This window comes from Rhinolophus sinicus, chromosome 1, assembly GCF_057876585.1.
Source record: "Rhinolophus sinicus isolate RSI-liver-muscle chromosome 1, RSI-T2T, whole genome shotgun sequence".
NCBI classification, from domain to species: domain Eukaryota; kingdom Metazoa; phylum Chordata; class Mammalia; order Chiroptera; family Rhinolophidae; genus Rhinolophus; species Rhinolophus sinicus.
This window is the reverse complement of record NC_142501.1, coordinates 171,390,342-171,404,183: the sequence shown is the minus strand read 5'-3', so window position 1 is coordinate 171,404,183 and position 13,842 is coordinate 171,390,342. Positions and strand designations below refer to the sequence as shown.

The following is a 13,842-nucleotide window of genomic DNA, read 5'->3' as shown; positions in this document are numbered from 1 at the left end:
AAGATACTGTTAGTCACTCTCTAGTTTCCATAGAGATAAATGTATACAGTATTTAATTTGACATTGAGGAAAATCATCATTTCTAAATAAGAATTAGAGATAATCAGGATAATTATATTTATACCTCTTTTTTTGTGTTAATTTTTTAAAAAACTTCCTAGATTTCAATCTGAGGGCTACCATTGTCTAACAATGGGATTTCATTAAGTTTTTTAACTTAGTCCTAAATCTTAGTTATTAATAACTGCCACACAAAATTTTGATTAAGACTAAATGCAATAATGCACGCAAACTGCGTAGCTCATTTTTGGGGCACATGTTAAGTATACAAAAAGGTTCATCATCATTGACATCATCTTCTTCTTATTATATTATTATTAAATAATTAAGTAGGTATAACTAAAGCCAAAAGTAGACACAAGGCTACCAAGATCAAGAAAATGTAAAAAGCAGGTAGAAACATAAAAACAATCTTGTATCAAATTTGAAAAATATTAAGCTATAAAATTATACAGTTGGACAATTAATTCATACATTTAAAACTTTAAAATTACTATAATCATGGAGAGACTAGCTAGATAAATCATATAACTTATGATTCTTGATATTGTAATATGTAATTTGACTTATGAATCTTATTTTATATTTTAGTATGATTCTTAATGTTTCGGAAAGAGTCAGGATCATGATGTGTATTACAGCCTAGTCATTAAGAGCCTGAGCTTTGAATTGAGATAGTTGTAATTTGGCTTGCTACTTACCGGCTGTATGATCCCTTGGTCTCAGTTTTCACATTTGTTCACTGGGGAAAATACGAATGCCTACTTCATAGGGTTTGTATCCCAAACAATTATGTGCTAACATTGTGCCTTTGGACACATTACTTAACCAACTGATCTGTGCTCCAATTGTCTTGTCTGCATAATGGACTACAACGATAGTAGTGATTTCAGCCAGTTGAGGATTAAATGAATTAATATATCAAAGAGCACAGAACAGTTAACAGGACATAATAAGCATTCACTGTTGGGAGAACTAGTAGAAGTAGTAGTAGCAGTAGTGGCAGTAGTATCAGCATAGTAGTAGCAACAGCAGCAGTGGAAGTAGTAATTGTAGTAGAGAAAAAAAAAATAAAACATAATGTCAAATACATCCCAGTAGAGGTACATATTCAATAATTTTCTTGAAATGAAATGTATACTAAATAATAAAGTTCTCTATTAAATAACAAAGTTTTCTATTAAATAACAGACTAGAGTAATTCAACTGCCCATCCCTTTTGTTTAAAGCAAAGAGAAGCTACCTACGGTTACACAGGTCGTTAATGGCAGAGGCAAAGTTGGAACCAAGTATCCATATATTCCAAATGAATGCATCCATTTCATTAATTAAGAAATAGCAATAGTTTATCAGAAACTAAAAATAGATCGCCTTTATTTTAGATAAAGCCGCATTGCAAATAAAATTAGTTTTCTTCCACTTTCTTCTGAGGGTCAGAATCTGGATAACACAACTGAGAAAAATGACTAGTATTGCTGAATTATGTTTCCATCATAATATAAGTGAAGTTTAAGATCGAGTAGAGAAAAGATTTAAAACAAATTATAAATAGGAAAGAATATTAGAGAGTGAAAAATAAGGAAAATGTGGTTTCCATTAATGAGATGGAGTAAGAAAAGTGAATAATTATAATTATAATTTACATTTATTATACCAAGAACATCAGCATACCTTTGGCAGGATTTGTGTCATATCCATATGATGTTTTGTTAAAAATATGACGATCACCAGAAGAAGGTATTATCCTTGAATCTGAAATAGGATGAATCCCTTTAGCACGTTCAGCTATTGCTTTATGTTGCTCGTAAAATCCAAGCTTTCTTGGGGAGCTTGTTGCCAGAATTGTTTCACCATTTTGTAATACCATATGTTCTTCTCCATGAGTATCTTCTGGTAGGTGATTCTCTGAGTCATTCCCATTCATAACAGGTAGTTCTGTGATTTGCAATAACACTTCCTTCTGACTAGCAGCAGAGGTTTCTGGTAAGGAATGAGATTCAGTGCTACATCGACCTTCTAACCTGTATTTTCCAGGAGACATAATTGCACAGGGAACAGTTCCCATAAGGTCTATTGTTGTCTTTGTAACAGCAGCAGGATTGGGAGAGATCTGAGAGGTAGAGTCATTGTGGCCAAAGTTGTCACAGTGGGATGCCATGCTTCCACTTTTAGAAAATGCGTCTGCTTCTGACACAGAATCTTCCGTTAAGGCGAAGAACTCGGAAGGTGTCTGAGCTGTGGTAAGATCAGCAGACAGTAATGGAGACTGTAAGGAGCTTCCTGCCCGTTCTGTCACACCCACAGAACAAGATGGAGAAGCTCTGACTATTACAGGTTCTCTCTCTTGGTACTGTGTAATTTCCAATGAGAATTCAGACTGTTGTACCAAAGAAATAGACTGGCTTTGTGGAACTGACTTAGAAAATTTATAGTGAGATGAAAAAGATTTAGTAAGCAGCTTCTTTGTTGACTGCTTAACAGAACGGCGAGTTTGTTCTTCTGTGAATCCAGAATCATCCCCCTCACTTTTGCCAGAACTTAGGCAATTTATAAAAACATTCTTATTAGTTGAGTGCTCCTTTTCCCTTTCAAAATCCTCTGTCATAGATCTTGTTATCTTCTTATTTCGTGAACTACTAAAACCAACGGAATGTCTTCCCCTGGTTTTAATATGTTCTTCCATACTCAATTTTTGCATACTGCTGTGACCAGATTGAGCACCATTTGAAATACTAAGGTTCTGATTGGTAGGTTCTTGCTTAGGTTCAGTCCCCTTCTTATGGTGAAAGCTGATGGACGGAGTACGGAATATGCTCCTGCGTTTACCTGTACTACCTGAGCTTGAGTTAGTGCTGGAAGGAGAGGAACTGTGGACACCGACTGTATTACTGGAGGAGGGTGAAGAAGGAAGAGAATCATGTCTTCTGCTAATACTTCTTCTGAATATTGGCAATCGGGAGACCAGGGTAGATCGTCTTGATCCGGAGTCCCCCATTGGGACTCCAAGGCTTGCACTGTGATAGCCAACTTAGCAGCCTGGAGAAGTTAAAACAGAAAGACCAAGTCAATATAATTCAGTCATAAGTAAGATATTTTAAAACAAAACACCGTTCTTCAAGACATGGAATACAATGAGATTTATACTAAAACAATAAATAATAAAATTCTGGTATGTAAGGATTTTTTACAAAATTATCCAATAATTTGCATAGCAATTTTATAATGGTGTAAAAATTTCAAGATTACCAAGACTATTTAAAGTCTATTCAAAAGAGTGTTGGGTGGGAGATACAAGATCACTATTTAAGACCCAACCTTACTATTCACACTGGTTCTATAATTTGGTAAGCGGTTCAATCTTAACTTTTTATGTGTATTTATTTAGATGTAATAGGCATGTGACAGCCATGAGCATTTCTGTCTGGGTAAAATGTCCCACCACTGCCTCTATTAGCCAGCACCAGACAGACCACAGGACTCAACAAGTTACTGGCCTGAGCTTAACAGCATTATAGACTAGACTAAGGTATGAACAGACACTAGACTCTCCACTTAAAAGACAAAACAACCAGGACATATTCTTCTCCTTGGAGTTTGATTTAGGACGTTTAAAGATAATCAGGCCATTGGCAGAGGAAACTAACCACAAAGGATACAGTGTAGACTTATAAACGAGATAAGGTTATAAGGAAACCATAACTATGAGTTGAATACTTGATTGAAAGCCAATTCAGCTGGTAATGTTGAGACAAATAAGAATACATAGTGAGAGAAGCAGAAACAGAAAATTGCTGAACCACATTCATATCAGAGTACTGATGATGAAGAAAAAGAAGGAAGAGAGGTCATCAACTCCGATGCACCAAGTACTTTTGCACAGATTATCTCTTGTAATGCTTCTGAGGTAGATAATATTACTATGAACATTTTACAGCGGAAAGGTAACATGCCTAATGTCACTCAACTAATAAGTGGTAAAGAAGGAATAAGAGGCTAAGCCTTATCTAACCACAGGTTCAGCTCATAATCACCATGATATGTACTGCTTTCATTAGAGTGAAGAGCCAAGAAACGTATGCTGTTGAGGGCCCATATATGCTTCCACTTTACGGATTCTTAGTTGTACTGTCCATCTTGCCACCCTGGTGATGGCTATTTTTCACTGGTTTTCATGTGTTATGATTTGGTTCCTGTTTTATTTTGCTTTGCCTCTAACTTTCATTTAATTCCTTAACTATAATGTACACACTCCCTTTGTCAACTGGAATCAAGCTCTGTTTCATTTTGTTTTTTGCAAAACAAACTACCTAACTAAACAATAAAAGATACTACATAAAATGACAAGCACTCCATTTTTATCATCCTTACAATTATGAAATGGATCAAGTAAAATACTTTCATGTCCTTGAAGAAGTATGTGACAAAAATGGAAATTATATTCTCTCTCACATATGCATTCATAAATATTTAATATTTTGTTCCAAATGATACAGAATCGAACAGATTTGCATTATATGGTTTTATTGGATGATTTTTAATTTCACTCCCTGAATTTGAATTAAAATCAAGTTATGTGTGAATCACTCCCAAAATATTTAAGTATTCTTGTAAAGCTTTGGGGGAAGAAAGCCTACAATCTAAACAAAGACATTTTAGCTCTTGAAGTGTTTCACAAATTAAAAATATCTCATTTTTCTCCCAGCTTAAATTTTCCAAAGTGGATACAAAAAAATAATGCATTTTTTTTTCATGAGTTCACTCTTAAAATGATTTAATTAACATCACTCTCAGCTGCGTTGCAAGATCTATTTCTATTAAATGTCCACTGAAGATTTTGCTCTAATTAGAGCATTATCACCCATAATTATTTGCAGCTGGTGGGGAATCTACAGCCTTCAGTGCATTAATGTCAAAATATTTATCATTATTATTGAAATAGCTTCAAAATTTATGTATGGGGAAAAATGCCTAGGCTTTTTTTTGTTAATATTTCCTGCATTTGTATCAACATTAAAACAAAAAAGTGACTCAGTTCCACATTTTTTTTAGGAAGTATTCAAAGAATTTAACTAATACAAAAAATTCAGAAAAAAATACATTACTCCTCTTCCTAAATACCTAATGAAATGACTTCCATTGGGTACATAATTCATTTAGACTACTAATATATTTTTCCTAATTTCTTTAAGTAAAAACAGCATAGATACTAAACAATATCTGTACATTGAATGGATGACATGGAGTGGACATAAAATGTATTATAGATAAAAATCCTTGCTATTTCAATTTGTCTACTAATAGCTTTTTAAATGAAATTCTTTATTTCCTACTGAGAGCTTTCCAGCTAAACAACAAGAAAATAAAATATAGGTTGGAATTATCCATATTTGTTGAAAGTTTCTTTACTGCCTGGGTGCTATCTACATCTCCAGATTAATTATCCCCCTCCTCACATTTCATTCTCTAATTGCACTTTTAACTACTTTCCATTTTCTATTCACTTTCATCTTCTAGGCATGAGCTGATATGGGTCCACCTGCTTGGAATTCCCTTCCTAGAACTCTGATGTGACAGTGTTCCTATTTATACGCCATTTTGGATGTAATGCTCTTCCTTTACGTATCTCTAAGTATTACTTTATAGTAAACGTCTGTTTATTTATCTGACTTTACTATTTTACTTTAAGTTTCTTAGTGGTAAAGTCCATCTCTGCTTTGCTATGAGACCCCAATACCTAATATAGTACACAATTAATACTTACAGAGTAAATAGAGTTAAGAAAATGAAGTTTTAATTTGAACACATCAGTATTTCAAGCATAAATAAACATTTTCTGTCTCACTACCATAAATAAATGCTATAATTTTGAGGTTAATTATATTGAATTACAACTTTTAAAGATTCACAAGTTAAGTGAAAGCTTTTCAAACTGTAAAACTATTAAATGATCTAAGCACTAATAACATTTGAAAACATTATGAAAATATAATGCTGAACAAGTTTAACAAAACATACATCATCTCATCAATTTCAACTATGAATGAAAAACACATATAACACTCCAATATGTTAATTCTATTTTATTATAATGAGAACAATTCCTTTTAATTCCCTAGCAAGACTTATATATATGTTCATAATTTTATAAATTTCCAAATCAGATAAAATAAACATATTTTCTCAATTCTCCTCTAATGTTTCTTGGTTCAGAAGTCATAGCCATTTTAAACATAACAGGTAATAAAAATATATGTTGAACTAAACATGCCCATTGTCCAGGGGACTTTACTATTATAAACATTATTTTCTTTGGAAAAACATTATATAAGAAGGAAAATGTTATATAAGAAGAAAGTCTTCTAATTATACCTTTAAAGCTGTATAAACAAAAAATTATACTGACTTGTAGACAATACTACTATACAGATGTATATTGACCCTATTAGAAACAGCTTGAAACTCAGTTTGATCTCAATCAAAGAAACCTCATCCTTTGTTCTTTAGCACCAGGATTAAAAAAGAAAGAAAGAAAGAAAGAGAAACCTCTCAGAAAGTATTTTATTCAGTGATCTCTTATTGAACACAATCATTACCCTTAATAGAGTACAACATCATATGATGCATCTATGCTGAATAAAATAAGAGGGGAATTTCTTATTTGGCATGGTTGAGGAAGGTATGAATTCTAGTTAAAGGGGTTATTTGAATTGTTAATATTTCCTATTTAAAATTAGAGTAAAAGTAAAATACATTAAAGAAGTAAAAAATACTAAAACACACACATACACACACAGAAACACACCCTTCCATGATGGCAAAGACATTATCCAAAGACATAAAACAACCTTGCAGGGTTTCAGAGCTATCATCTTGCAAACTGATTATCATATGCACAAATAGGCATATGTTAACACTATTTTTCATTGTTCACATTTGAAAACTAAATAATATCAAGTTTCAATGAGTGAGTTTTCACTATGAAAAATTTACTTCTTCTTAAAGAAACACTCATTATTTCTTTACCGCATGATAATTCATCTATATATTGTCAGTAATAGGTCAGACGCAAGTGATTAGTTTCAGGTTTTACACAATCTTTTAAATATTTTGGTATTTCCGTAAGATAAACATTAATCCACCAAAGATTACTGTATACTTTTGGCTAATAAATTTGAGTTATAGTATGATTTGGAAGCATGTAGCACTATGATTTCTTCTCATTAATAATAAATTGGTGCCATTATACCATTCTTTTCAAGGCTAGTAAACTAACCAGACAGGTCATTTTTATATTTTCTTGATCCAAAATGCATGCTTCTTTTAGATATTTATTTGTTTACTAAATATTAAAATGACTGGATTTGCCTTACATTTTATTTTTTTCACTAAAAAACTAAAAGGCCACCTTTATAATTAATAAACTGCAGTTGCGTTTACCTATCAGCAGAGGGTGGAGAAGATCTTCCTTTTTAATAATAAAGTCATTTTTTTTCTCTTGTAACTTTCAAAACCAATTAAGATTTATTGGGCAGTTAATAATCAAAAACATCACAAAGTCCTTTATGTAAATGAAAAATAAAAGTCTTCAAATACATTTGAAAATTATATCTTTGTTTTCTTTAAAACAATTAATATTTTAGAAAAATAAATTGCCTCTTGAATTGAAGGAAGAACCCAACACTTAACTTGAAAGTTTGAAAAATAATTAGTAAAAATAAGAGTTTTAGTATTTAAGTTATAAATATGCATAGGACTTATATTTGTAAGGGAATTTAGATTCATATAGGTCAATTCAAATTCATTTGTTTATTTTTGAATAGTTCCTCATTGTTTTTGGAACAATAGAACATATATACTGCTTTGTACGAAATATATTCGTGCAAAGGATGTATGAAGATAATACCATTTCTTGTTCCTATTTCATGTTGTAAATATCACTTAATTTTTAAACCTTATTTACAACATTGCATGGAACAGCTAGCTCATGGTCACAGACACAAATGTAAATTTTAAAAAGTACTATCGATGTGTCAATATAAAATAATACAAAAAATGGAGGAAAACACATTTTTTAAATACATATTAGGAAATTGAATTTAAAAGTAACTACACTCAATATTCATAATTATGTATATGTCTGTGTGCGTGTATATATTATCAGCAATACAGTCACCTGAAAATACAAATCAGCATAGGCAGTAAACGGAATCTAACATTCTCAATGTACATTCCAGTTCAAAAATAAATCGGATCAAGATAAATATAAATTTAGAATGGAAAGTCAACATTGATCTGGTGAGGGGAGAAAAAGGTAAATATATCTGCAAATCATTACTGCCTTGCGTTTGTTATAAATACTATTGTAGTTGTATCCTTTATAATTTTAATGGCAATATGTTAAAGAATATACTAATTTCTGTTCTGTCATGTGTTGACATGGAATACAAATTCCATCAGAATAATTTTAAAAGCAGAGTCTTGGATTTATCATTGTTTTTTAAAAAGTTGCCTTTGAACTCAACATATAATAATCACACTTATCAATTACATTGTTTCACAATATATCTGTGGATATAATTTCTCTTAGACTCTGTCTCTTCACTCATAAAAAGCACTGAATAGATGAATTCTGTGAGTCCCTTCATTAAAATATTTCCATACAATTTATGAAATTTAGGATACATATACACATAAGTGATAATAAAATGCCATTAATTGTTTTTCCAGTTCAGTTAATAACAAATTAAATTCAGTAGTGTTCCATAGACAGGAAGGTAAAAATAATGTTCTATAGATTACTACCACAAACATAGATATAGTGTATTTTACGAAAAGAGAGCAAAGTACATCTGGGAATGCAGTCTATGTGTTACATGAGAAAATTAGAAATATTTTAAGTTTCTTTCCTTTCCTTATATGTTATTTGCTTATGTAATCAATAAACTTGAACAAATCATATGTATATTTTCTTACTTTTATTTCTTAGAATTGTGGTTTGTAACTAATGAATTAAAGTAGGGGTATAGTTTTTAGAATCTAAGAAGGAAGGCATGGCTGATATTTAACATATTTTAAAAATAAAATCCTCTGATATAATATAGTATCAGATTAAGACTATTTCAGATTATATTGAGAGAAATTTTAACTTGGTAGAAAAGCCCAATTTTAACCCAATAATTAATAGATTTACTCTAGATCCATAGATAAAATTCAAAGTAGATTTTACAAAATATAATAAAGTATATTTTATCACCTGTATTTTTCTTTGACTTAAAATTTTATTTGTTTTTAAGAGGAATTACATAACATCTATTATAATTACAGAGAGAGCATAATAAATTCAGCTCATTTCTTTCTTAAAAAAACAACAACAAACCTTTAAACTTTGTTAATTTAGTAAATTTTCTCTTTATGAGATTATGGTCCTGCCTCAAAGACTACTATAAGGGATGACTGACTGTCATTGAGTTGATACTGAGTCAGACACTGTTAATTTGATAGAATAATTAGTAAGAATGAACTCCTGAGAGAAGGATTTAATGTTTATGCCAAATGGGCTGTTTTAGCTGTACTTGGTTAGTACGGGTAATGGTGTCCCTGACTTGAGTTGCCACTAGATGGAGATTTTGCATCTTGGAGTATTTGTAGAGTTCTACCTTGGTGAACAACTATTGCATAGAATTTTACATTTGCAAGATGGACTTCTTTTTGAGAACAAAATAAATCAAAATCCAGATTGGTTAAGTACCTCATTCAGTCATACAAATAAGTAGCTGCACTAACACTCATAGAGCTCAGTGGAATTCACTCTAATCCAATCAAATAAAAGAAGAGAATGTCATTGCCTGAAACTTGTCCTTACTAAAAACAAGCGAAAAGACCCTTGTTCTGTAAGCATCTGCTATATCTATATAATTGAATAGTGTTCCCATTTTTGTGTAACTTTAAAATATAATTTATTTTTCAAGGAGCTACATTAACATTATGTTTTCTCTTGGTTCCCTTTTCTAGATTTTTTCAAAACGTAGTCACAAATTCCCTAGAAAGGGTACCTCACATTTAATGAGTATATAAGTTATCTCACTTTAATCCTCCTAAAAACTTTGTTATATAACTGTAATTATTATCCTGTGTGTCACCTGACATTGAGCCAGCTCCAATTCCTGGCCACCCTACAAATGAGTGACGTCCACAGTGCCCTGTCCGCAGCAGCCTGCTCAGCTTTTGTGTTCTAATGCCTAGCGTTTCTTTTATGGATCGATCCATCTCATATTTGGGCGTCCTCTTTTCCTGCTGTCTTCTATTTTTCCCAGAATCATTGTCTTTTACAAAGAACCCTGATTTGTTATGATGTGCCCCAGATAGGAGAGCTTCAGTTTTGTGATTTTTGCCTCTGGCGATGTCTCTGGCTTAATTTGCTCTAGGACCGCTTTTTGGTCTTTCTGGCAGTTAGGTCCAGGATATCTGTAGAGCGCTCTGCCAACACCATTATTTCTTATTTTCTTCTTCTTATTATTATTATATTACTCTTAACAGATAAATTAACAAATTTGGCGGCAGTAGAGTTGAGATTTGAGTCCAGGTATTTCTGATGCTAAAGACAAATTTTGAAATTATATCACTTGGCGTGAATGCACAAATGAGATACAATGACAATAATACTATATGATACTAAATAATATTCTTAATTCTCTTGCTGCCTGAAGAATGTGTAATTGGGAGTGGCTTAGGAGTCCAATTTAGTATCCCAATGACAGATCCATCGGTAGGTAATCAAGAGGAGATTTAGAGAGAGAAACAGGGAGAGAGAGAAAGAAATGGCTATGCCATCCTACAGATTTGACTAGGCTAACATGTGTACATCTAAGATTGAATATTAGACAAGGACATAGGTTAAGATGTAAGAACATTCTGTGACTCATAATAAATTCTTCAAAGAAAGCATGCATCCAAGCTTAAAAGAATGGAGACAACACATCACATAACAAACCAAAGGTTACAAGAAACTCCAAGAACCTCCAGGACGTTCTACTGGCTTTGTTTGTGGACAAATCACTTAATGGTATTAGAACACTATGTATATAATTTATAGCATATACTATATAAATGGTTTAATACTACAACAAAATAATAACTGAATGAGGGCCACAGTCTAAAAATATTGTCTCAAAATAGTTTTTTAGCTTTCTTCTGAACTTCTTAATATCTCATTCTGGTTTTGTCCTGTATAATCTTTGAGTTACATTTCCGGATCTACATTTTCTGGGTTTGGATTCTGGCTTCTGCACTCATTAACTTTGGATATACTATTTTATCTCCTTCTGTGTGTGAAATGGAGAAATAAACAGCACCTACCATAACAGAGTTAACTATGATGAGGATCAAATGATCTAATGTGTGTTAAGTGCTTAGCCCTGAGCCCAATACCGAATAAGCACACAATAAATGTTACTTAATTTTATTATTACAAAATTACATAAAGTGTATCCAACTTTCATATTTTCAGAATGTGTAAAGGAAATCTATCAAAAATCTGATATCTCAAATGGAAAAAAACTATTGAAGCATCGACCTTTCCAGAATTTTCTCTAATAAGGCTTATTTGCTTCTATGTGAGCTACAAGTAAAGATAGTGTGCATTTGGATAAGCAGGATAATATCCCTCCACAAACCCTTAGGGTAAAGAACTGTATTGCTAGCCTGGAAATGAGGAGAAATGGAGGTAATAAATTTTAACACTCTATGTGAAAGATGAACTCTCTTTTTAGTTTTCTTCTATTCAAGTGTATTTTATGCCGATATCTTCGATAATTTTATGTCGTTCGCATTACCTAACATAATAATTACAAATTCGTTTTACTAAAATAAGTGAAAATCTATATAATCCCTAGCACACTTTAAAAGTTAACCACTAAAGCTTTTTTCATTTGTTTAAATATGGCAAAGGAAGTAATTCTCTGGCATCTTATAAACTCTATATGTGCCTTAAATATATTTTCATTAATACTGTCAAGCAGCATATTCAATTTATTTCAAGAAAAGATATGTTAGTGTACGTCATTATAATCTAATTGGAAAAGCAATCCTCACTGAAAAACCAACCAGTCAATGAAGAGTCTTCAGAAGAAGAAAAGGTTTAAATAATCAAATAGACACGTTAATACAAATCAAAATTCTCACTTAATGATTTCTGGAATCTAACAGAAAAAAGAAGAGAGACGGTGAAGGAAAGAAAAAGAAGAATGACTCAAAATATTGCTTCTGAAATAAGGCACCGTCTCCTCCAATATTTCTTTAGGAGGTACTCAAGGGACTCCCTGAAGAATTAACCTCTGATGGATATCCTGGAGAATTTTTGGAGACTGGACAATTCATGAACTCCTAGAAAGATTCAGAAAAGTTGAGAAGTTTGCTGGGTTTTGTTTTGTTTTTGTTTTGTGTTTGTTTTTTGTTTTTCCCCAAAAGTGTGAGGCTAGGAAAGGCAATCTAGGGAGACAAACCTTCTCAAGCAAGGACTGAAGCTTCCCTAGTAAAGAAATTGGATGGAAAATCACAACTGGAAATTAAGTAATGAGAACTTAAGTCTCTTAAAGGAATGCATGCCTGTGTAGGCCAAATGGAGTCCTTGATACTCTGGGTTATTACTACAATCTGAATACCACAGCTCTAGCATACACAAAGTGCTAAGTGGATTTTCTCATTCAAATAATGACAAAACAGGAACCATGCTCTCCTCTCGGCACGAGCATGCAAAAGAGTAAGAGACACCAGGTCCCTTTTCTGGTGGAGTATCTATTCCAGTGAGGGAGACAGACTATAAACAAGAAATCAAATGAAAATGATAGATAATCTCTGACAGTGATATGTGTCATGTAAAAAATAATCAGTAATGAGATAAAAGTTGAAGGGTGGACATGTGGATAGTTGAGGTGAATAAAGATAAGTGGGAAGAGCACTTCCAGCAGAGGCAACATCAAGTCCAAACTCCCTGGGGCAGGTCTGCCTTTGCTGTATCTAAGTAACAGTGTGAATTAAGGGAATGAGTGTATGAGAAGAAGCCGGTCAGGAAGGTAGAGAGCCAGATCCTATAGGGTCTCATAGGTCATGGTAAATGGCTATTTCACCTGTTAGAAAAAGCCATCAGTGAGCTAAGTTGAAAGAGATATCCTTTTTGTAGAGGAGGGATTACAGGAGTAGTTGGCCAGTTAGGAAATTACTGCAATAGTTCAAAGGAAGGATGATGGTGGTCTGGCTTAGATAGTCATAGCACAGGTAAACAACGTAATAGACTTGTTTATCTCAGGGGCGGCACCAACAAGAACTGCTGATAGATGGGATGTGAGGAGTGACAGAAAGAAAGGAGTCAAAGAAAATGCCTAGGGTTTGCTTTTTATTTTTGTTTTTTAATTAATATTATTGTTTGTTCGTTATTTGTTTTAAATGGGGGAAGAAGTACTACTCAAAATGACCATCATAATGGTAAATTTAAAATGGGATAGATAAATGAAAAATAGACACCCAAAGTCTTAAATTACGATTAAATATGGACTCCTATGTATTGTCATTTTTTCATATTGAAAGTAAAGTGCAAAAAGTCTTTAAATACAAGTTCATTTCTGGTCTCAAAGTTAGAAAACCTGGAAAATCTGAAGAATACAAGAAAATATAAAAGATGAAAAGTATCCAATCCTATCAACACTACACTATCAGTACTTTTTTCTTTTTCTTTTCTTTTTTTTTTTTTTTTTTTAGTGAGGAGTCTTCACTTTGCGTGGCACAATG

The 13,842-nt window shown here is 32.5% G+C and overlaps 1 protein-coding gene across 4 annotated transcripts in view; it reads right to left on the bottom strand.

Moving 5' to 3' along the window:
* The window catches only part of CCSER1 (coiled-coil serine rich protein 1), a 1,120,696-nt gene that overhangs the window by 986,755 nt on the left and 120,099 nt on the right, over positions 1–13,842 (bottom strand). For all 4 annotated transcript variants that reach the window (XM_074323491.2, XM_074323500.2, XM_074323504.2 and 1 more), the window contains exon 2: positions 1,732–3,096. In XM_074323491.2, coding sequence (XP_074179592.2) covers positions 1,732–3,055 — 1,324 coding nt within the window. In that variant the 5' untranslated portion in view covers positions 3,056–3,096. The remainder of the gene's footprint in view (positions 1–1,731; positions 3,097–13,842) is intronic.